The 24,901-nt window shown below is 45.3% G+C and overlaps 1 protein-coding gene across 1 annotated transcript in view; it reads right to left on the bottom strand.

The window, feature by feature from the left end:
- Positions 1-11,360: 11,360 nt before the first annotated feature.
- FAM83F (family with sequence similarity 83 member F) overlaps positions 11,361-24,901 on the bottom strand; it is a 38,769-nt gene continuing 25,228 nt past the window's right edge. Inside the window, exons 3-5 of the mRNA XM_066596428.1 lie at positions 22,305-22,426; positions 18,432-19,048; positions 11,361-14,674 (exon numbers count right to left, since the gene is read on the bottom strand). Coding sequence (XP_066452525.1) covers positions 14,610-14,674; positions 18,432-19,048; positions 22,305-22,426 — 804 coding nt within the window. The 3' untranslated portion in view covers positions 11,361-14,609. The remainder of the gene's footprint in view (positions 14,675-18,431; positions 19,049-22,304; positions 22,427-24,901) is intronic.

Genomic DNA, 24,901 nt, shown 5'->3' with positions numbered 1-24,901 from the left:
CGTCCTTACGCCTGTGGAGACGTGTGAGCTGCGTGAAAAACATTGCTAAATCATACGCAGCCAGCTACGCTTTACTGCTGGGTTCGCCATTTGCTTTCCTTAATTGGGAAAAAAAATACCTGCTCTGCCACAGTTAATAACTCTGCTACCCTCACGTTCTGTGACACATAAGCAGGGACACAGCACAGTTATTAAACTTCTCAGGTTCATTGAATATACGCAGTGCTGCCTGTTGGTGGGAAAAAACTGAAAACAAATCTATTTGTCCAGCCTGTGTCCGTCCTTACGCCTGTGGAGACGTGTGAGCTGCGTGAAAAACATTGCTAAATCATACGCACCCAGCTACGCTTTACTGCTGGGTTCGCCATTTGCTTTCCTTAATTGGGAAAAAAAATACCTGCTCTGCCACAGTTAATAACTCTGCTACCCTCACGTTCTGTGACACATAAGCAGGGACACAGCACAGTTATTAAACTTAGATAATTCATTCACTAGAGGCAGTGGGGCCTTTCGTTTTCCAAAAAGGGCAAAAATTATATTTGGCCTGCAGTCTTGCGCCAATTTATTTCCTGCCTGTGAAATCAAATCACTGGTAATACAGCATGCTGAGGGGTAGGGGTAGGCCTAGAGGACGTGGACGCGGCCGAGGACACGGAGGGCCAAGTCAGGGTGTGGGCACAGGCCAAGCTCCTGATCCAGGTGTGTCGCAGCCGACTGCTGCGCGATTAGGAGAGAGGCACGTTTCTGGCGTCCCCACATTCATCGCCCAATTAATGGGTCCACGCGGGAGACGGTTATTAGAAAATGAGCAGTGTGAGCAGGTCCTGTCCTGGATGGCAGAAAGTGCTTCGAGCAACCTATCGTCTACCCGCAGTTCTGCGCCGTCCACTGCTGCCAATCCGAATCCTCTGTCTGCTGCTCCTCCTTCCTCCCAGCCTCCTCACTCCACTACAATGACACCTGCTCAGGAGCGGGAACACTCCCAGGAACTGTTCTCGGGCCCCTGCTTAGATTGGGCAGCAGCGGTTCCTCTCCCACCAGAGGAGTTTATCGTCACTGATGCCCAACCATTCGAAAGTTCCCGGGGTCCGGGGGAAGAGGCTGGGGACTTCCGCCAACTGTCTCAACAACTTTCTGTGGGTGAGGAGGACGATGACGATCAGACACAGTTGTCTTGCAGTGAGGTAGTAGTAAGGGCAGTAAGTCCCAGGGAGCAGCGCACAGAGGATTCGGAGGAAGAGCAGCAGGACGATGAGGTGACTGACCCCACCTGGTGTGCAACGCTTACTCAGGAGGACAGGTCTTCAGAGTGGGAGTCAAGGGCATCAGCAGGGCAGGTTGCAAGAGGCAGTGCAGTGGCCAGGGGTAGAGGCAGGGCCAGACCGAATAATCCACCAAGTGTTTCCCAAAGCGCCCCCTCGCGCCATGCCACCCTGCGGAGGCCGAGGTGCTCTAAGGTCTGGCAGTTTTTCACAGAGACGCCTGACGACCGACGAACAGTGGTGTGCAACCTTTGTCGCGCAAAACTCAGCCGGGGAGCCAACACCAACAGCCTCACCACCACCACCATGCGCAGACATATGATGGCCAAGCACCCCGCAAGGTGGGACAAAGGCCGTTCACCGCCTCCGGTTTGCACCCCTGCCTCTCCCCCTGTGCCCCAACCTGCCACTGAGATGCAACCCCCCTCTCAGGACACAGGCACTACCGCCTCATGGCCTGCACCCACACCCTCATCTCCGCTGTCCTCGGCCCCATCCAGCAGTGTAGTTCAGCGCACCGTTCAGCCGTCGCTTGCGCAAGTGTTCGAGCGCAAGCGCAAGTACGCCGCCACGCACCCGCACGCTCAAACGTTAACCGTCCGCATCGCAAAATTCATCAGCCTTGAGATGCTGCCGTATAGGGTTGTGGAAACGGAGTCCTTCAAAAGTATCATGGAGGCGGCGGCCCCGCGCTACTCAGTTCCCAGTCGCCACTACTTTTCCCGATGTGCCGTCCCAGCCCTGCACGACCACGTCTCCCGCAACATTGTGCGCGCCCTCACCAACGCGGTTACTGCCACGGTCCACTTAACTACGGACACGTGGACAAGCACAGGCGGGCAGGGCCACTACATCTCCCTGACGGCACATTGGGTGAATTTAGTGGAGGCTGGGACAGAGTCAGAGCCTGGGACCGCTCACGTCCTACCCACCCCCAGAATTGCGGGCCCCAGCTCGGTGGTGGTATCTGCGGAGGTGTATGCTTCCTCCACTAAAGCACCCTCCTCCTCCTCCTCCTCCTCCTCCTCTGTCTCACAATCAAGATGTGTTAGCAGCAGCATGTCGCCAGCAGTCGGTGTCGCGCGGTGTGGCAGCACAGCGGTGGGCAAGCGTCAGCAGGCCGTGCTGAAACTACTCAGCTTAGGCGATAAGAGGCACACGGCCCAGGGAACTGCTGCAGGGTCTGACACAGCAGACCGACCGCTGGCTTGCGCCGCTGAGCCTCCAACCGGGCATGGTCGTGTGTGACAACGGCCGTAACCTGGTGGCGGCTCTGCAGCTCGGCAGCCTCACGCACGTGCCATGCCTGGCCCACGTCTTTAATTTGGTGGTTCAGCGGTTTCTGAAAAGCTACCCACGCTTGTCAGACCTGCTCGTAAAGGCGCGCCGGCTCTGCGCACATTTCCGCAAGTCCCACACGGACGCTGCCACCCTGCGCACCCTGCAACATCACTTTAAGCTGCCAGTGCACCGACTGCTGTGCGACGTGCCCACACGGTGGAACTCTACGCTCCACATGTTGGCCAGGCTCTATGAACAGCGTAGAGCTATAGTCGAATACCAACTCCAACATGGGCGGCGCAGTGGGAGTCAGCCTCCTCAATTCCTTTCAGAAGAGTGGGCCTGGTTGGCAGACATCTGCCATGTCCTTGGTAATTTTGAGGAGTCTACCCAGGTGGTGAGCGGCGATGCTACAATCATTAGCGTCACCATTCCTCTGCTATGCATCTTGAGAAATTCCCTGCAAACCATAAAGGCAGCTGCTTTGCGCTCGGAAACGGGGGCGGGGGAAGACAGTATGCCGCTGGATAGTCAGGGCACCCTCCTGTCTATTTCTCAGCGCGTACAGGAGGAGGAGGAGGAGCATGAGGAGGATGAGGAGGAGGGGGAAGAGACAGCTTGGCCCGCTGCTGACGGTACACCGGCTGATTGCCTGTCATCCTTTCAGCGTGTATGGCCTGAGGAGGAGGAGGAGGAGGAGGATCCTGAAAGTGATCTTCCTAGTGAAGACAGCCATGTGTTGCGTACAGGTACCCTGGCACACATGGCTGACTTCATGTTAGGATGCCTTTCTCGTGACCCTCGCGTTGCACGCATTCTGGCCACTACGGATTACTGGGTGTACACACTGCTCGATCCACGGTATAAGGAGAACCTGCCCACTCTGATTCCCGAAGAGGAAAGGGGTTCGAGAGTGTTGCTATACCACAGCACCCTTGCGGACAAGCTGATGGTAAAATTCCCAGCCGACAGCGCTAGTGGCAGAAGGCGCAGTTCCGAGGGCCATGTTGCAGGGGATGTGCGTAGATCGAGCAGCATGTACATCCCAGGCAGTGCAACAGTCTTTAAGGGCCTGGCCAGCTTTATGGCTCCCCACCAAGACTGTGTCACCGCTCCCCAGTCACGGCTGAGTCGGCGGGAGCACTGCAAAAGGATGGTGAGGGAGTACGTAGCGGATCGCACGACCATCCTTGGTGACGCCTCTGCCCCCTACAACTACTGGGTGTCGAAGCTGGACACGTGGCCTGAACTAGCCCTGTATGCCCTTGAGGTGCTTGCTTGTCCTGCGGCTAGCGTGTTGTCGGAGAGGGTGTTTAGTGCGGCTGGGGGAATCATCACAGATAAGCGTAGCCGCTTGTCAACCGACAGTGCCGACAGGCTAACACTCATCAAGATGAACAAAGGCTGGATTTCGCCAGACTTCTGTTCTCCACCAGCGGACAGCAGCGATACGTAAGCAATACGTAGGCTGCACCCGCGGATGGAAGCTACGTTCTCTCTCACCATCCAAAACGGGGACATTTCTGCTTCATCAATCTGTGTCTAATATTCCTCCTCCTCCTCCTCCTGCTCCTCCTCCTGAAACCTCACGTAATCACGCTGAACGGGCAATTTTTCTTAGGGCCACAAGGCTCACTCAAATAATTTTTCTGAACAATTTTTATAAGTTTCAATGCGCTTAAAAGCATTGGAACTTTAACTTGAACCAATTTTTCGTTACACTGGGCTGCCTCCAGGCCTAGTTACCACTTAAGCCACATTAACCAAAGCGATTAATGGGTTTCACCTGCCCTCTTGGCTGGCCATGGCCAATTTTTGGGATGTACATTAGTACTGTTGATACAGCAATTTTTGTGGGCCCTCGCCTACAGTGTAATCAAATTAATTTTTAGCCCACCTGCATTACAGCTGACGTTACCTCAGCTGTGTTGGGCAATGCAATGGGATATTTTTGTGTACCGCCGGTGGGTTCCAGGGAGCCACCCATGCTGTAGGTGCACACTGAGTTTTTAATACTTCTGTACACTTCTAAAGAACCCGTCTGACTGGGGCATGCAGTGTGGGCCGAAGCCCACCTGTATTACGCACGACATTACTACCTCAGCTGTGTTGGGCAATGCAATGGGATATTTCTATGTACCGCCGGTGGCTTCCTGGCACCCACCCAGGCAGTGGGTCCACAGGGAGTTAAACCTACATGTGTCCACTTGTAAAGAACCCCAGTCTGACTGGGGCATGCAGTGTGGGCCGAAGCCCACCTGCATTACGCACGACATTACTACCTCAGCTGTGTTGGGCAATGCAATGGGATATTTTTGTGTACCGCCGGTGGCTTCCTGGCACCCACCCAGGCAGTGGGTCCACAGGGAGTTAAACCTACATGTGTCCACTTGTAAAGAACCCCAGTCTGACTGGGGCATGCAGTGTGGGCCGAAGCCCACCTGCATTAACCCTTTCCAGTCCACTGTGTGACCTGTGAAGACATTAGGGTTTAAGGCTGTACAGCTCCGTTGTTGGTAGACGTCCGTCGGGGTTCTCTTACTGTATATTGCCAGCCTCTCTGCTGTCGGAGCCTATCCTACGTGTCAGCTCATGCAGTACTGGCTTTAGCCAGCATATAGCGCCGTTGTATAACAGCAGAAAAAGAGTAAGCCCCCTAGGAAAACCATATACAAATTGGATTGGAAAGGGTTAAGCACAACATTACTACCTCAGCTGTGTTGGGCAATGCAATGGGATATTTCTATGTACCGCCGGTGGCTTCCTGGCACCCACCCATGCTGTAGGTGCACACGGAGTTTTTACTACATCTGTACACTTATAAAGAACCCCAGTCAGACTGGGGCATGCAGTGTGGGCCGAAGCCCACCTGCATTAAGCACGACATTACTACCTCAGCTGTGTTGGGCAATGCAATGGGATATTTCTGTGTACCGCCAGTGGGTTCCAGGGAGCCACCCATGCTGTGGGTCGACAGGGACTTCACAATAGGGAGTTGTACCTGCCTGTGTCTATGAATTAAAAAGCCCGGTCTGACTGGGGCATGCAGACACCTTGACAGAATGAATAGTGTGTGGCACATAGGTTCCCCATTGCTATGCCCACGTGTGCAGCTCCTGATGGCGGTGGCACAGGATTCTATTTCTCATTGCTTCTGTACAGCATTGTGGGCTATCGCTCCGCCACTTTTAAAGAGTGTCGCTGCCTAGCCGTGCCAACCTCTGCAGTGTGTGCCTGCGGTCCCTCGTCATGGCAGACGCAATTCTAAATAGACATGAGCGTGGTGTGGCATGAGGGCAGCTGAAGGCTGCGCAGGGACACTTTGGTGTGCGCTGTGGGGGGGAGGGGGGGCGGTTGGGCAGCATGTAACCCAGGAGAAGTGTCAGTGGAGTGTCATGCAGGCAGTGATTGTGCTTTGTTGGAGGTAGTGTGGTGCTTAGCAAAGGTATGCCATGCTAATGAGGGCTTTTCAGAAGTAAAAGTTGTTGGGAGGGGGGGGGGCCCACTCTTGCCGGTATTGTGGCTTAATAGTGGGACCTGGGAACTTGAGATGCAGCCCAACATGTAGCCCCTCGCCTGCCCTATCCGTCACTGTGTCATTCCCATCACTTTCCTGAATTGCCCAGATTTTCACACATGAAAACCTTAGCGAGCATCGGCGAAATACAAAAATGTTCTGGTCGCCCATTGACTTCAATGGGGTTCGTTGTTCGAAACGAACCCTCGAGCATCACGGGAAGTTCGTTACGAATAACGAACACCCGAACATTTTGGTGTTCGCTCATCTCTAGATGAAACTGAAAAGGAGACACAGATTAGATATTAGATAGTGAGGGGGATCTATGAATGGAACAGGTTGCCACAGGAGGTGGTGAGTTCTCCTTCAATGAGGGTGTTCGGTGGCTGGACAAGCATCTGTCTGGCATGATTTAGTAAATCCTGTATTGAGCAGGGGGTTAGACCCGATGATCCCGGAGGTCCCTTCCAACTCTACCATTCTAGGATTGTTTAGGTTTCATTCATAGCATTCTTTTTTCCATTGTTCTGCTCTATATTAACATAGAAATCTGAGGGCAGAAAAAGACCACATGGTCTATCTTGTTCACATGGTCCATATTATATCCTATTTGCTTCTCTCTTACGATAGCTATATGCTTACCTTGGGCAGCGTGATTTCATTTTTTGCTAATTTTACAACCACATCTGCTGGAAGTTTGTTCCAATCATCTACTACTCTTTCAATAATTTAGTATTTTCTGAGGTTGCTTCGGGATCTTCCCCCCAACTAATCTCAGATTGTGCCCCCTTGTTACAGTGTTTAGCTTCCTAATAAAACCCCTTCCTTCCTGAACCTTAATTATACCTTCAAAATAGGTAAAGCATTTGATTATAGCTTCTTTTCTTTCCTCCAGGCTATACAATTTTAGTTTTTTTAATCTTTTCTGATGTTTTCTTCTTGAGACCCGCCGCCATTTTTGTAGCTGGTCTTTGGACTTGTTCGATTTTATCAATGTCTTTCTGTAGATGAGGTCATCAGAACTGAACATAGTATTGCAGATGTGGTCTCACTAGAGCTCTATACAGCGGGATCACAATCTCCCTCTTTCTACTGGTTATACCTCTAGCTATTATAGGAACAGGACAACGAGTGTGACAACAGACTCAGATTCTTCATATGCCGTACATGAAAGGTGTCCCATAAAACCCATTGACCATAATATGGAAGTCGGGTTTCTGTCACAGTATTTGGCATTTTATTGGACTAAGGCCCCGTTCACATTGACATTCTTCATTTCCATTGTTCAGTTTCATTGTAGGTAATGCCGAATCCCTCATGTACTGGGCAGCAAAAGTACCCTACGGTCCTATTAACTAGAATGGGGTTTGTCAGGGTTCAATTTTGTTTGTCTTTTTAATTGGATCTGTGACGGAGGCTTGTAGCGAAGCCCCTGATGTGGATGTGAACGAGGAATTATATGCAAGCAGTAAACTTTGGTTCTGCAGCAAAGAAATGGTGCTTCAATTCCCAATAAAGAAATGGTTAACCCTTAGAGTAGCTTCACATGGCTGTATGCCCAACTATGCTTGCCGCTAGGGAGTGTAGTTGTCCATGAATTAGTTTTTTTTTCTCCAGTCATTCAAACTCTGCGCCATAGTGCAGGAGTTTGAAAAAAATGGTGGTCCTGCCCTATCTTTTCTCGCTCGTACAGTGGTTTCGCTTTGTCCCGTTATGCAGCTATGATTATCATGGCAGCATAATGGGACGAAAACACGCCAATGTGTTTAAGCCCTTAAACAGATGAACATGTTTATGCATGTTTTTGCGCATGTAAAACTCACGCTAGTAAAACCTGACAAATCAAATCTATTGATTTCAATGGGTTTGTTCTCATGAATGTGTTTCTTGTACACAATTCCTGAAAAGTTAGGACCTGCCCTATCTTTCTGCATTTTACACTGCAAGCTGCCATAGAAATCTATGACAGGTTTAAAAAAAACAAAAACAAAAACAAGTAGAATGGTGTGACCTTATTAGACTTTAAATAGCCTTTCTATTTCACAGAAAGTGAGTGTCACCTGTGCGTGTGAACTGGCATTGCGAGCGAAAAATTACCTTACTATGTGCTGACATGTGTAACAGCCAGAGTATTGCCATCTCCAGACCTTGTTCATGCAGAAATACACTCCGTTGCGGTGAGCGCATTTGCGCATACGTTTGTCTGTCAAAGCCCTCACAGATCACTGCTTCCATCCTCTGCCCTGAACTAGAATAGTCACATTGAATGCACTATTTTGTAGACCAACCTCAACAGATGAAGCTTACACTTTTATTACACTAATGTAATATTTACAAAAAATTATACATTAGACAGTGGATGCAAATTGCTTTAATCTTTGAGTGATCTAAGCAGAAAGGTCTGAAAACATACGCAGAAAATAATCTGGTGTGAACAAGCCATGTGATTGCAGGTGGAGCAGCGCTAACAAGGATGGATGATAATTAGGAATGCCTTCTTGTCTTATCCATTATGTGCCTGCAGTGTAGGATTTTCATATATACATCATTTAGTACATTCATATTGTAATCACCCATCTACAGAGTCAATGATTAACCTTTCTAGTCAAAAGTAAGTGTTTTGCATAATTGTAAAAATAGAGCTGCCATTCCTTGACTTGGTTGAGGTATAAAGAGTGCCATTATCTGGTTCAGTTGCCACTAATGTCAGATGTGTCTAATTATTCCTTGAGGAGGAAGCGAGGGACATTTATTACATGGAAATGTAGGAGCGTTTTCTATGCTTTTCTTTTCTTCAATGCACTCATGATTTGGGTTACTATATGATAACAAACAATACGAGTAAAACTGGACATAAGTTTATGTACTTCGCCATACTATGGATCCATATTGAACTGATCCATAATACAAGGCATTGACTGCTACGGGTTTACTCTTGACCTCCATATGCCTGCAATTTTCCCCGATGGATTCATATGAAAACTGTAAAGAATAAATTATGGCATGTTCTAAGGAGATTGCTCTGGATGCCATCATGTACTGCACCCCCTTACCAAAAGAGTAAACTGAACTATGTAACCATTTATGTTGTAGACTGCCAAAGTGCTACTGACAAGTCTAGGACTGTCAGGTTTAGCCCTGCCATATTATTGTTGCACTTTTTTTCCATGGTATGTGCTAATCATGTTTATTAGATGGTACTGTGGAGTGTAAACAGTTAATTGCCTGTTATGTAATAACATGTAATTGGCCCTGGGTCCAGGTGCTGAGCATAGTGCCACACACGCTCTGTCAACCATGACATTTGCGCACCTTGCAGTCTGTTGTTGTGATGTAGTGGCAGTGAGTGCAGCACGGTCATTGAACCTAAGACTGACTTGAGTATGAGCGTTATATGCACTTTTCTCTTACATTCCAGTTGGGTGCAGTGAGCTTACAGCCAATCTGCCTGAGATCCTGTGGGTGGCGGTCTGCTTCCCTAGTTTCTTGTGCTGCGTAGCCATGACCTTGTGTTCACAGAATCCCCTTCCATACGAATTCCTGGATTGCAACCATTAAGGGATGTAACCATTAAGTTGTAAGCCCTCATAAAGAAAGACTATTACTGCCAAGTTGTGAGCCCTGCTAGGAGACTGTCATCCCATGTGCTAGCTTTAAACTGTAATGACCAAACTGTGCATCATATTGTAACCACCAAGCCTTACACCATTAGCATTAGCAGTAAGCTCTGTACTCTGTATAGACTTTGTAACCAACAAGCTAGTATCTATTGTGACTATAACCACTATGCTTTGTACATCCTGTGGAGTAAAGCACTCTTAAATGGGGTTATTTTGAACTTAAATATTGATTACCTATCCTAAAGATCATCAATATTATTTTGGTGGGTGTCTGAATCCTGGTATCCCTATTAATCAACCACTTGAAGGTGCTGCAGCTCTCAATCGGGCATTGCGGCCTTTTCTTTGGCCTGTGACATCATGTTCATTGGTCACATAACTTTTGTGTGCCTCTGTGCAGGGTTTTTACTACATACAGTATACAAACCCCTAAGGCCTCATGTCCACGGGGAAAATCAGGCCCGCTATGGATTCTCCATGGAGAATCTGTAGCGGGTCCCTCCTGCCCCGCGGACATGACGGCTGAAAAGAAGAATTAATAAGAATTAACTTACCCGCAGCGGACTGGGCACCTCTTCTCTTCTTCACGGCCGGATCTTCTTTCTTCGGCCGGCAGATGTACTCGGCACGTCGGCAGCGTGCCGCGCATGCGCCGGGGCACATCTGCCGGGCCGAAGCAAGAAGATCCAGCCGTGAGGAAGAGAAGAGGTGCCCGGTCCGCTGCGGGTAAGTTATTCTTATTTTAGGTCTCCCACGGGAGACCCGCACAAAAATGGAGCATGTCGCGTTATTTTACATGCTCCATTTTTTAAAATTCCCTTTTATTGACCATCCGCAGGTATTTATCTACCCGCGGGTGGTCAATGCATCCCTATGGGGTGCGGATCTACGGGCAGAAGAAGAGTTAAAATCTGCTGCAGATTTTAATTCTTCTTTTGCCCCCATATACATAAGTCAGAAGTAATCTAAATCCACTAAATTTGATGGGTCTGATTGTCTCTCACATGTGTATGGGGGCATTCTGACTTTTCTGTGACTGATGATCTAAGGAAAAGAAAGATTCAGCTTGTTGAATTTCAATGCTTAATCTTTTTAATTACCCTGGTTAGCACCAGAGATGTCCAGCTGCAGTCTTCTCCACTCTCCCTATTGAAAACACACAATCACTTGGCTAAACCAGGTGTTCATGTATATGGGGGAGCCATAAGAAATAGCTATCAGCCAAATGTTGAAGGTGTATGGGCACCTATAAACTTCAGAGGCCCATCCTAACTTACAGTAATAGAAGCAAGATGTTGGAGTTTCAATGAAAGCAATGTAATCAAATTCTAGTATTTAAAATCTTCAAATAATTTTCCTCCTCAGGCATAGAGGAGAGCGCGGCCGCAGCGGAAAGAAAAAATAAATAGACATGCTGCATTCGGCAAGGCCGCGGCTGCGGCAGCCGCGGTTTCGGCAGCCGCGGTTTCGGACGGATTAACCGCAGCGGATCGGCCGCCTCGTGTGGACGAGATTTCTGAGAAATCTCGTCCACATGGCTGGCTAATCCCAGGATTAGAGGCCGCAGGCGGATTTGCCGCACGGAAATTTGCGCAAGGAATTTCCATGGCAAATCCGCCCTGTGTGAACCCAGCCTAAGTATAGAAAGATCCTTATATTTCTAGAATTGAGCTGGAAACATTGTTGACATTATGTAAACATTTTTATTAGTTATTGTACATTTAGCCCTGTTACAGTAACAATCACAGGGTTTACAGCAGCAATTTAAAAACATTCAAAGTGCATAATAGAGAACAAATTCGGATTAGAAGAGAGGATGTTCCACAAAACTGTAAAACCCGAGTCCCAGTATTCATACAAGATCATTTCTGAAAGTAAGCATTAATGTTCAGAAGGGAATAATAAAGAAGGTTATTACTCCCTATCCATGATGGATTCCTTTTTTTTTTTTAAAAAAAAGGTGACCACAAATAATTCCACTGACCAGTAATGAAAATGTCCAATTGATTCTGTTCTAGATGCTCAGAAAATAATAATTATATTAAAAATGTATATGAAAAACTACAAATGTGCATATATTCTCTCTCAGATGCATGTGTCATCAATGTTACATAATCCATTTTTTTGTGTTGTACTTTATCCCTTCTGTGGCTCAAAAAGTTTTCTTATGTTTGCTCTTTGGAGAGGTCACTATCAGATAACACAGATGCCAACGGACACTCAATACCAGTAGGAAGCCATTTTTCCTTGCAGCAAGTGTCAACCAGTGCCTAGCTGTAGAATGCAGAGGTAGCCGCTGCATCCAGGCTCTGATGCATGAGACATATGAAGGTAAGAGTATTCTGAAGGGAGCATGTTAGGTGCTGTGTTCCCATTACATATTTTTTACTGGGACCCAAGAGTGACATCAACTACTATACATGTGAGTGCAATTTGTTCTTGTTTGTTATGTCCACTTAACTGATGCTCAGAGCAATAATTAATACTTGTTAAAACTGACCCCCAGGGCCTTTAGTTATGCTGCGTTTAGACAGAAAGATAATCATTCAGTTTAAATGTGCACCAACGACGAACAAGAATCGTGAGGTCGGCATACAAATCATCTCCAGATTATGCACTTCTTGTGCAGTTTAAACATCGTTCAGTGGGCATCCTCTATGTTTAGAGAAAAGAAGGTTTCATCACCAACATAGAAGGGGGTTCTTTACTGTAAGAGCAGTGAGACTGTGGAACTCTCTGCCCTAGGATGTGGTGATGGCAAAATTGATAGAGGCGTTTAGGAGGGGACTAGATGTCTTTTTGAGCGCTACAACATTACAGGAAATAGATATTAAATAGTCAGAAGGGTTGTTGATCCGGGGATCTGCTGACTGCCGGACTTGGAGTCAGGAAGAAATTTTTCCCCTAAAATGGGGCAAATCGGCTTCTGCCTTATTGTTTTTTTTTGCCTTTCTCTGGATCAACAATGGGGTGTAGAAACAGGGTGAACTGGATAGACATTTGTCTTTTTTCAGCCTAGGATACTATGTTACTATATGACATGGGAATGTGAAAAACTGAATGAGAAGTAATGGAGAATCGTGCAGTCTAAAGAGGCTGCATGAGCATGAACGAGCTGGTGATGATCATGAGGTTCTCATTGTGCCTAGAAGTTGCATTAGAGCCATGTGTTCCCCTAAAAACCTGTTTTACAAGTGTTTCTTGTTGATAATACAACACTACAGATAAATCCACACTGCTATGAGTGTATACAGTATACATGCTAGAAAGTCTGCTTATCCTTTTGGAATATGTTTGTTTGGGTCATGTCATGATTCTGCAACCCCAACTACTTGTATTCTGCAACTACAACTAAATTTTTTTTTTCTGTTGAGTACACTTATCAGTACAGTGGTATAACATAAAAAGTATACGGGGCAGTCTATGGCATACGCTTTTCCGTATGTTTGGCTGGACCATTTCAAATGATTCCTCTGAATGTAAACATCAAACAAATGTGCTACCCAATATATTCTTATTAGGTAGGTAAAACAGAAACCATCTGGAGTTCTGACCTGCAGGCTCCATGGCCTCGATTTAAATTTTCTAATGTAAACGAAGATGGGAATGTGGCAGCAATATCTCATCCTCATATGTGTGGTGACTACAATATTTACTAGTGGTAGTCAAATGTTTTTTAATTCTTGCATGATCCTTTAACCCCTTAAGGACCAAAATGTTTTGTACCTAAAGGACCAAACCATTTTTAAGGATTTGACCCATGTGGTGGTTTTACTGCTGTATTTTTTTTCTTCAGCCACAAAAATTATTTTTGAAACATTTTTTTTTCCGTTACATATAGAGCTCTATTTTTAATATCTTTATTCACTGACATTTTTAGGTTTTTCAGTTTTATTTGGGTAAGATGCTAAAAAAATGATTTAAAAAAATTATAGTTATTTTTAAAATTAGTATGCTTTTGCTAAAATAAAGTTTTGTTTCGAACATTTTCATATATAATTTGTATAGTTATGGATTGCAGGGCACATATCGCATCAATTGTGGTTGGCGTCAGCGGGATGGGATGGCATTTTCTTTTTTATGTATATGTTTTTATTTTATTAAATAGTGTTTTAAAATTATTTTGGTGACAATTTCTACCATCTGTGTCCCCTATTATGTTATATAAGACCTCTAGGGTCATTCACATTGTATTTCTTTTTTTAATTACATACTTTTCCACTGTAGCTGGGGCAATCCACAGGAGTAGAATCCATAGGAGCCCCAGTTACAGGGAAAAATATCCCCCTAGTGTGACAGTAGTCACCAACAGAGCTGATCAGCGTCTACTAGGATTCTGCAGCTCTGCTGTAACAGGGGCACTCGTCGATCACCGAGTTGCACAGTGGAAATAATAGTTCCAGTTTCACTCTTTAGTACATAGCATTCATTGTGCGCTATGTAGCCTGCAAAGGAGAAGGCCGAAGCAGTTAAAACTGCTGCTCCTTTCTCCTTTGGGTTCTCAGATGTGTCTGACAGCTGAGGACCTGACCTGCCCCTGCTTGATTGCAAGAGTAGAGGCTTTAATCCCGCTCCGTACTTCTGCTACCAGCTGGGATTGAAACCCAGGACCAAGTGCTGTATATTCACCAATCTTGGTCCTTAAGGGGTTAATATAAATGTATTAAAACATATCTACCAAAGTCTGAATATATAATGTACAGAATTTAGCATCAGCTCATTACTTGGGACTGTTTTCTCCTTCCCTTATGTGCTTATTCACACAGTCATATGCTCTGCAATATGCAGAACTCGAAAAGAAGGATTCTACTTCTTCACGCTCCCTGAGACTGAACTTCCTGGGAGAACTACTTTCCTCAATATTTCTTTCCCATCTGTGATACAATATATATACAAGTTTGATGCATTCATCTATGATATTCTCATGCATCAGCATAGCGTGCATTTGTCTTGCTTTATTTTTTCACTCTTGGTGGAGACTGGACTGATGTTACCTGTTGGGAGGAAGGCAAAAAGAACATTACCTACATGTATATCTATACATATGGGCATAAAATACGTATAATGTTATCTAATGTGATAAAGTAATACTTGTTATTAGGCTTCCCATTAGACCACACAGACTCTGTATGATTACACATGGAGTCTCTGTGGTTCCACATTACAAAGCTACTGGGCTCTGATAGCTTCACTAGAAACCAATTTCCTAGGAACAATACCTAATATGGCATGTGATGGAGCATGCCCCAAGATCTTTGCCCACAGATTTATGCACAATCCTTCAATAGACATCTGTGGGCCTCCATATAAAAATGAAGGTAATCTTCCGTAAAAGTATTAGCCCATGATGTGCTATGGCCTAATACTTTATCACACTGATCTATAATATTTGCATGATATTGAATACCGTATATACTCGAGTATAAGCCAACCCGAGTATAAGCTGAAGCACCATGTTTTACCCCCAAAAACTGGGAAATCTTGTTGACTCGAGTATAAGCCAAGGGTGGGTTTATACTTGAGTGAGGTCCGTGCACTATTGCTTTCAATGGGGCCACCACTGCTGCCGGCGGCCCCATTGAAAGCAATGGGCTGCATGCAGTGATTTTTCGAGGAAGGGCTTTGAATATAAGCCCTTCCCTGAAAACCATCTCTAACATGCGTAGAAAATAAAAAAAAGAAATACTCACTTGCCGCTGCTGTCGGGGCTCAGGCGTGTCCAGCCGCTTGGTCCTTTGGCAGTGCAGTGAAGTTCTTTCAGCAGGCGGAGATTTTAAATCCCCACCTGCTGAAAGGGCTGTATCTGATTGGCTGAGAGCTCAGCCAATCACAGGCAGTGCTCAGCCATTCATTGAATGGCAGCAGAGTACTGCCTGTGATTGGCTGAGCGCTGTGACCAATCACAGGTAGTGCTTAGCTATAATTCAATGAATGGCTGAGCACTGCCTGTGATTACACGTTAGGGATGATTTTTCAGGGAAGGGCTTATATTTAAAGCCCTTCCCCGATAATCACTGCACGCAGCCCATTCCTTTTAATGGGGTCGCCGGCAGCAGCAGCAGCCCCATTGAAAGAAATGGTGCTTGGACCTACACTCAAGTATAAGCCGTGGGGGGCTTTTTCAGCAGAAAAAATGTGCTAGAAAAGTCAGCTTATACTCGAGTATGTATGGTAATTTCATTTTGTTTCATCACAGCTTCCTAGAACCTCAAAGTAGTTGCCATTGGCTGCAAATGTTCCTTGCGGCACCTGCTGCATAGGAAATGCAGTGATATATGGATGGCCAAAATGTGAGCTGCTACTTGTCAATCTTAGGGAGGGTGGTCCTGAGTGGGGGGCGAATATGGATGTCCCACTGTGAAATTCATATGTACCCTGATGGAGCATTTGGGCTAGTTTTATACTGCTGGGGCTTCTTTCATATAATTTTTTTTAACATTTTTTCAAACCTACTTATTTTAATGAAATCTGTTTTTAGCACTCAGTAAGGTTTACATATGAAGAGCTTGCGCCTAAATAGCCTGAAGTTCCAATTATATATTTTATGATACGTTATCAGAGCACTGGATTCAAGCAGAGATATTTTGCTAGAATTGAAACAATTTTGATAGAAAAATATAATTCTCACTACAGCAAAATAAAATACAACTAATCCTCAGTGTGTCGCCTTCCTTGTGATCATTTATAGTCTATAATAGCAGCAATGGCGGTGAACTGATAGATGAAAAACTCCCCAAAATATTATGCTCCTTTAGGGTTTCTACCCACTGGTGTTTTTTTTAACGCTGCGATATTGCTGTGTTTTTTTTAAAGCGATTGTCAATAGGACTTTCTAATGTTAAAAAGGCATTGCAGAAAAATCACAAAGCACAAACTTGCGATGCGTTTTTAATATTATAAGGCCCATTGACAACCGTGTTAAAAAACGTAAGTGGGTAGGAGCCCTTACGCACAATCATCTAAAGCTGGCCATACATATAAAAATAACTGTTGGCTGAACCAGCTTTTCCTATGACCTCTGTTGATGGGGGACCCTTAAACCCATTAGTTTATAAGCCGTTCCTGCTGAAATCAGTGGGTTTTGCCAAGTTTTGTATGCGGAGGAGCATGTTAAGGTTAGACTGTAGCACAAACTCGTGTGCATAACAAGCAAATAAAATAAAGTAAATTGTTTTAATTTGCAAGAAAAAAAAGCAGTCTATACACACTTGGTAAATGTTGGCCAACCTTTGCTAGTCATCTAATGTCTACGAGGAGCCTGGCAGTCTACTGCTGTCAACTAGTGTGAGGAAACAAGGATCAGACCTGCTTTTATTTCAAAATATAGGTCAAAAATTGAAAAGATAAATAGCTCCAAGGGAGTGATCCTCCAGCCAATAATAATGATGTGTAGAAAAGCAACCAAATTCACTTACTTCACCAGGGCAGTATGTAAGACCAAAAGACGTCACCACTACCCCTTCTATCCAAGAGAACTTGTAGAGCCAAAACAGGTGCACAGGCAATTAGTGAAGATGTCTCATCCAAAGATTTATAACACAGGTACAACAGAAACACTCTGAGACACATTTTGGGGAAACCTCATCAAATCCCCCATGTTGTAAGTTTACTTCCAATGTTGATATCATACCAGGAGTAATGACAGATCACTGGTCGGGTTGCAGATTGTGGCGCTCTGTGTGACTCGGTGACAGCTCAGGTCACTCCCGATCTGTCACTACACTTCAGGATGATATCACCACTGGAAACCTTGAAACAGGGGGCCTTTGATACGGTTCCCCCCGAAACGCATTGCAAAGTGGATCTATTGTACCTCTATAATAAATCTTGGATGAGACATCTTCACTGACTGCTTGTGCACCTATTTTGGCTCTACAAGTTCTCTTGCATAGAGGGGGTTGTGCTGACTTCTTTTGGTCTCACATACTGCCCTGGTGAAGTCAGTGAATTTGTTGGCTAGAGGATCACTCTCTGAGGGCTATCTTTTCTGTTTTGGACCTATGCTTTTTCCCCAGACCTTGGTATGGGGCTCGTGATTGGTGCTCTCCAGAACTGGATGTCCCAAGTTGACAGGGAATCCTTTTAACCCTTTTAGGTTTTATAATACAAAACTATCGTGGCTGTGGGGTGTAGGGGCTTCAATTTTGATAGAAGTCATACAAGCAAGACTGAACTTATTAGCTCTACTGTTATGAACAAATAAGGAACATTATAGGAAACTCTAAATTCCTGAATTTTTTTAGATGCTTCATTTGGGTTCATAAAGCTATAATGCCCTGGTGCTAAAACCAAACTGACATGAGGGACATGGTTCAGACGTTTTTTTTTTTTAAATTAGACACAGGCTACAGCCTTAGTGTGCCTAGCAACAATTCACACAGAGGCTACACTTTTCACTGCAAATCGATACATTTTTTAAATGCTAGTTTAATGGCTGCAATTTTTTTTTGTTGGAAAGTTGCTGCTTACTTGAAACAAAAATCCAGCAGAAATTAACAAGCATTTGAAAAACCCATAAATTTGTCATAAAACCACACCAATGAGGTTTTTGGCTGCTTCTTTGAATGGTGGTTACGATGTGTTTGGTTACCTTCAGAATTGTTTGTTTTCTACTGATTTTTCTACTGATATGTGTCTCAAATATATGGCCAGCAATAGAATTGCAAAAGCGGAACTCAGTCTTCAGTACTACATCCACAACAGTCCTTCTCACAATGTAGTGGGTATAAATACAAAGTACCGGTATCTTACCTGAGACTCTGAGATCTTGCTGACTCTTGAAGTTGTTGCTTTGACTCAGGTCAAGTTTTGGTCTATTTACTATTACAAAGCCTCCATCAGCTTCTTTTTCCTGAGTGCTTGGTTGTGATTTTTTGAAAAGTTTAAAGCTTGTTTTTTTGGTAGTTTTATTTGTCCGATTGTCTTCTGCAGTTTTGGCAGTCTGTTTACTTGTCATGACAGCCACCTTTGGAAGACTGTCTAAATTCACAGTTTCTGGTACTTCCTGCTCTATAGATATTAGGTCTTCTAGGAATTTTGCCATTCTTTTATCCCCTTCACTCTCTTCATTGTCTCCAGATTCTGGTGGATTTGGTGTTCCAAATCTTAGCATTTCACCTGGCGCTGGGCTTCTTCCTACTACTAATGTGTATTTAGGATTGATGAGCTTGCGAGCAACAGTGGAAGAACGAGATCTTGCTCCCAACATGGGGCTAGGTCGGGTATCAGGGAAGCCCAGTTCTGTGTAAAGATTTACTTCCTCTGATATTGCATAGAGTTCACGAAACTCAATATCAAAAGGTTCAGCATACTGCCCAGACAGTAGTGTCATAATGCTGCGATCCACTCTTAGAGATGACCATGTTAACCTACAATACATAAAGAAAGATTAGAACATAAGGTAATGGGATAATATCACATGAGTTCTGTTCCACAAATGATGTGGCAATTTGACACTTCATAAAGTTTGATACATTAATTTCAATGGAGACGCCAGACCATGCTTAGAAACTTGGTGGGGCTCCCATCCCACCACAGGCGGTAAGTATTAACCCTTTCCAATCCACTGCCTGACGTCTGAAGACATTCTGATTGAAGGCTGTATAGCTTCAATGTTGGAAGACGTCTGGCAGGGTATTCTTACTGTATATTACTGGCTGCTCTGTTGTCGGGGGCCTCTCCAGCATGTCCCATACTGCAGCCAGCAGATGGCGCCATTGTATAATGGCAGAAAGAGAAAGCCCCTTAGGAAACCCTGAATCCAAAATTGGATTGCAAAGGGTTAAACTTTTTTATTAGGATGGAGACAAATCAATGCGTTTCGGCTTCGCATTGGCTCTATTAGCAGGAAATTCACCCATATCAAATACAGGGCACTTCTAAATAAATAGAGTCTCATAGTCCTGCAAGTCAGCAGATCAAAGTACAAGGAAGCAAAAGCCTTGCCTTCAACTGTCAAAAATACTGATAAAACAACTTTGCTACACTGTACCAACAGTAAGGGCTCCTACCCACTGGCGTTCTTTTAATGCTGCGACATCGCTGCATTTTTTTTTAACACGATTGTCAATGGGAGTTTCTAATGTTAAAAACGCGATGTGTTTTTAACATTAGAAAGTCCCAATGACAATCACGTTAAAAAAAATGCAGCGATATCGCAGCGTTAAAAAAATGCAAGTGGGCAGGAGCTCTAACTGTCTAGTTCATAAAAGTCCAGTAGGGACTCAAGGAAAAATTGTTTTATTAGTATTTTGACAGTTGAAGCTGTGGTTTTGGCATCCCCGGCCTTTAACCCACTAGCATGTGGAACTATGAGAGTGAATTAAATTAAATTGTGCCTTGTATTTAATATTGGTAACTTTCCTGATGAAGGGCACAGTGCAGGCCCGAAACATGTTGATTTGTGTCTCCATCACAATAAAAATGTTTGCTCTTTTTTGGCCTGTGGTATGCACCAATTTATCTCCTGTGTCTTCTATCCATACTGAATTAGCATTAGATAGCATCCTTGCAAATTCCATAACACACACATAATGAATGTACCAGAAATTTTTCTATAAATGTTGCTAATATTCTTTTTTAGGCTTTAATTTGGTAATTAGGTTGGATAAATGTCTACTGGAACCTTCAGTGGGAATGGCTGGCCACCTAATCTGTATGGAAGTATGCCTCCAGATACTCAGGACAAGTCAGGACAAATGGAAAATGGAAAACAGCCCAATTTAGGCAATGAATCAAAATAGACTCACCCGGTATACAGTGGAGCCCGTGCCTGAGCCCCACCTACACCTCCAAGTCCTAGATAGCCATATGTGTAATACCAAACGTCTCCCTGCGTATCCATGAAATCCCGATGGGCTATATCAAGAGAGCAGCCAGGTATCTGTGTCACACTCAAAGTATGACCCACTGAAACACTCTATCGTAAAATAAGAAAAAGTTCCTGCGCTCCTTTTTGGATCCAAAAAGGAGCGCAGGAACTTTTTTCCAGATACTCCATGTTGGGGGCAGAAGGAATGAAGGATTTGGTATGTAGGATTTTAACATGCCCAATTCTTTGTTCACCCAGGAGATAAGGCGCTGCCAGAAGTGTTTGTCAGCAACTTATTCCTGTCTCCCCATTCAGAACACATGCGTGCTGGGTAGAGATGAGCGAGCGTACTCGTCCAAGCTTAATGCTCGTTCGAGTATTAGGGTACTCGAGATGCTCGTTACTCGAGACGAACACCACGCGGTGTTCGAGTCACTTCCATTTTCTTCCCAGAAAAGTTTGCGCCGTTTTCTGGCCAATAGAAACACAGGGAAGGCATTATAACTTCCTCCTGTGAAGTTCCAGCCCTATCCCATCCCCCTGCAGTGAGTGGCTGGGGAGATCAGGTGACACCCGAGTATCTAAACTGGGGCCGGCCGCGGCTCGCCACAGATGCACGCTGAGAGACATTAGGGAAAGTGCCGTCCTGCTGTAGCTGCTATAGGGAGAGCGTTAGGTGTTATCTTTGTCTTCAAGAACCCCAATGGTCCTTCTTAGGGCCACATCTGACCATGTGCAGTACTGTTGAGGCTGGTTTTAGCAGTGTTGCACTTTTTTTTTTTTTTTTGTATATCGGGCGTGCAGACCATAGCGTCCTCAGTCTGCAGTCATTTTGCTGAGTATAGGGGCAGTACTGGTGAGGCAGGGACAGTGGTACAGGGAAAGAGATATACTGGCTATATAGGCCGTGGGCTTTTTCAAAAAAATTGGAAAAAAAAATCTTTGGGCTGCCTGTGACCGTGTTCAGTTTACTGCGTGTCTGCTGGGGGTAGTAGTCGCTCATTAATACCCTAGACTGCTACTACTACTGAAATGGAACTAATACTGTGCTCCCCCTATACTGCTGCTTTGGAATTGTTACTGTGGCCTGTCTTGACTGCTGCTATTACTGAAATGGAACTAATACTGTGCTCCCCCTATACTGCTGCTAGTGATATGTTACTGGGGCCTGTCTAGACTGCTACTACTACTGAAATGGAACTAATACTGTGCTCCCCCTATACTGCTGCTTTGGAATTGTTACTGGGGCCTGTCTTGACTGCTGCTATTACTGAAATGGGCGGTTGGGCAGCATGTTACCCAGGAGAAGTGGCAGCGGAGTGTCATGCAGGCAGTGATTGTGCTTTGTTGGAGGTAGTGTGGTGGTTAGCTAAGGTATGCCTTGCTAATGAGGGTTTTTCAGAAGTAAAAATTGTGGGGAGGGGGGGGGGGCACTCTTGCCGCTATTGTGGCTTAATAGTGGGACCTGGGAACTTGAGATGCAGCCCAACATGTAGCCCCTCGCCTGCCCTATCTGTTGCTGTGTCGTTCCCATCACTTTCTTGAATTGCCCAGATTTTCACAAATGAAAACCTTAGCGAGCATCGGCGATATACAAAAATGCTCGGGTCGCCCATTGACTTCAATGGGATTCGTTACTCGAAACGAACTCTCGAGTATCGCGGGAAGTTCGACTCGAGTAACGAGCACCCGAGCATTTTGGTGCTCGCTCATCTCTAGTGCTGGGCCAAAATCATATATGTGCAAGTATATGTGTGTAGAGGGAGATAACACAGAATTTTACAGTTCACATAATGAATTTTTAAAAAGATTACCTGTAAGAACCAAAGGCTACTTTGTCACCATCCACCATTATGTATTTATGTGAGATGGAGCCTCTGATCTTCCCAGGGGTCAAGTAGAATCCCACCCCTGTAACATACCGGACTCGCAAATTCTACACAGAGAAGAAAAAATAATTAGGATGATTGGTTATTATTTTCTCATTGCATGACACTGTTGGGGCTCATTCAGACGAGCGTGTTTATGTGTGTACAATCATGGATTATGAATGGCTGAGCACTTCCTGTGATTAGCTGAGTGCAGTGACCAATCACAGGCAGCACTCAGCTGTCAATCAATGAATGAATCCCCACCTGCTGAAAGAGCTTCAGAGCCCTGCAGGAGGACCAAGCAGCTAGACGCTCCGAGCCCCGACAGCGGCGGAGAGGTGAGTATATATATTTTTTTACACATGCTAGGGATGATTTTCAAGGAAGGACTTATATTTAAATCCCTTTCCCTGAAAATCACTACAGGGCTTGCCGGCAACCCATTGCTTTTAATGCATGCTCGTGTGAACAAGGCCTATTTATGTGATCAGTATGGCACTATTATGTACACACTATATAACTACTGAATTATTTTTTGAGGTAAGAACTATAGTTTCTATTGGTACCATTTTGAGGTACTTGTGACTTCTTGATCACTATCTATTAGATTTTTTCATGGAGAAGGCGTGATAAAAAAGCGCAAATCTGACATTGTTTATCTTCTTCTTCTGATGTTCATCATGCGAAATGAAAAATGCGTTACTTTAATAGATTGATCTACGGATGCAGTGATTTTTCCTTTTTTTAATTCTCACTAAGGCCTTAGTCAGACGGGCGATTTTTCGCGCGATTTGCGCATGCGCATGCGTCCGGCGATTTTATAAAACCATTGCTTTGCAATGGTATCGGACACATGAGCGCTTTTTATGCGCTCGTCCGATAAATTATAGAACAAAAAAATCGCAGATCGCACCTATTTGCGATCTGCGATTCCTGTTCTCTTCTCTATATGCGCTCAATGGGGCCGGTGGCAGCAGCGCCAGCCCGATTGAGAACATATAGAAGACAAATCATTCTTCTCTGCCACAGCTGTAACAGCTGTGGCAGAGAAGAACGATGTTTGCCCATTGAATTCAATGGAGCGGCAATACAGCAGCTCCATTGAAAGCAATGGGTTGCCGGCGTGCGCGGGGTGAATTGTCGGGAAGGGGTTAAATATATAAACCCTTCCCTGCAATTCATTCTAAAATGTGTTAAAATAAAAAAAAAATTGTATACTCACTCACCTTTCCGCTGCAGCCGGAGTCCAGCCGCGGCCGCTGTCAGTTCTCCTGAACTGCTTCTTGGCACTATTCAGCCGGCGGGGCTTTAAAATCCCCGGCTGCTGAATGATCTGCCTCTGATTGGTCACAGCCCTGACCAATCAGAGGCTGAAAACACTCACACACCCATTCATGAATGCATGAATGGGTGAGTGACTGCTGCCTCTCAGCGCTGAGCCAATCAGGGGCATGTCTGACTCACATCCATTCATGAATTCATGAATGGGTGTGAGTGAGGCATGCCTCTGATTGGCTCAGCGCTGAGCCAATCAGGGGGCAGGTCTGACTCACACCCCCTTCACACCCACTGCAGGACGGCCACGCGGAGCTCCGGCTGCCGGGAGAAGGTGAGTATACAATTTTTTTTTATTTTAACACATTTTAGGATGGATTGCAGGGAAGGGCTTATATATTTAAGCCCTTACCGACAATTCATCCCGGGCTCGCCCGCAGCGCATTGCTTTCAATGGAGACGGCTGTATTGCCGTCTCCATTGAATGCAATGCGCTGGACAGCTCCGGCCCGTTTCTAATGAAACGCGGCTAGGAGCAGATTTTCGGGTGATTTGCGGGCGACTTCCGCGCAGCGGTCACGCGATTTGCGGATGCGCATCCGTCATGCGATCCGCAAATCGCGTGAAAAATCGCCCGTCTGACTAAGGCCTAAGTGTCTTGAACTTGCGAGCATTCGAACACTTGTATAGTATACTGCAACATTTAATGTACATTCTCCAAAATTGTTTGCAACTTGCTCAGGGTGATAGAAATACATAAAAAGTCATAATAAGGCCGCTTTCCCACGGCCGAGAAAATCGCATGAGTTTGTCCCATTGTTACCTGCATGGCACCACGGTGCGGGTAAAAATCACGGCATGTCCTATCTTTGGGCATTGCAAGGTTGTGCAAGATTCATATGAGCGCGATGCAAAGTCTCCTATTGAAAACATTGGGAAACACCGGCTGATCCAATTGCTACCTCCCTGAAGTGATGCAAGGCATTTTTGACACAAAAACACCTTGCATCCGTGGGAAAATCACATGTTGGCGAGCGCGATATTGGACTGAGTTTCACAGCCCGATATCACACTCGCCCGCGTGAAATTAGCCTTATGGTATCCTAATAAACCCTGCAACTTAGGAAAAAAATCATTGCCAAATATGGGAGTCTTCACAAAGTCCCAGGCTGCGAAGGCAACCGAACGACATCCCATGATGTCATCACAGGGGTCTAGTCAGGATACAGAGGGAGCCCCCTTGTACTGCGGTCAGTGCTGCCCAT

This window comes from Eleutherodactylus coqui, chromosome 3, assembly GCF_035609145.1.
Source record: "Eleutherodactylus coqui strain aEleCoq1 chromosome 3, aEleCoq1.hap1, whole genome shotgun sequence".
NCBI classification, from domain to species: Eukaryota; Metazoa; Chordata; class Amphibia; order Anura; family Eleutherodactylidae; genus Eleutherodactylus; species Eleutherodactylus coqui.
The sequence above is the reverse complement of the archived record's forward strand: the minus strand, read 5'-3'. Positions and strand labels throughout refer to the sequence as shown.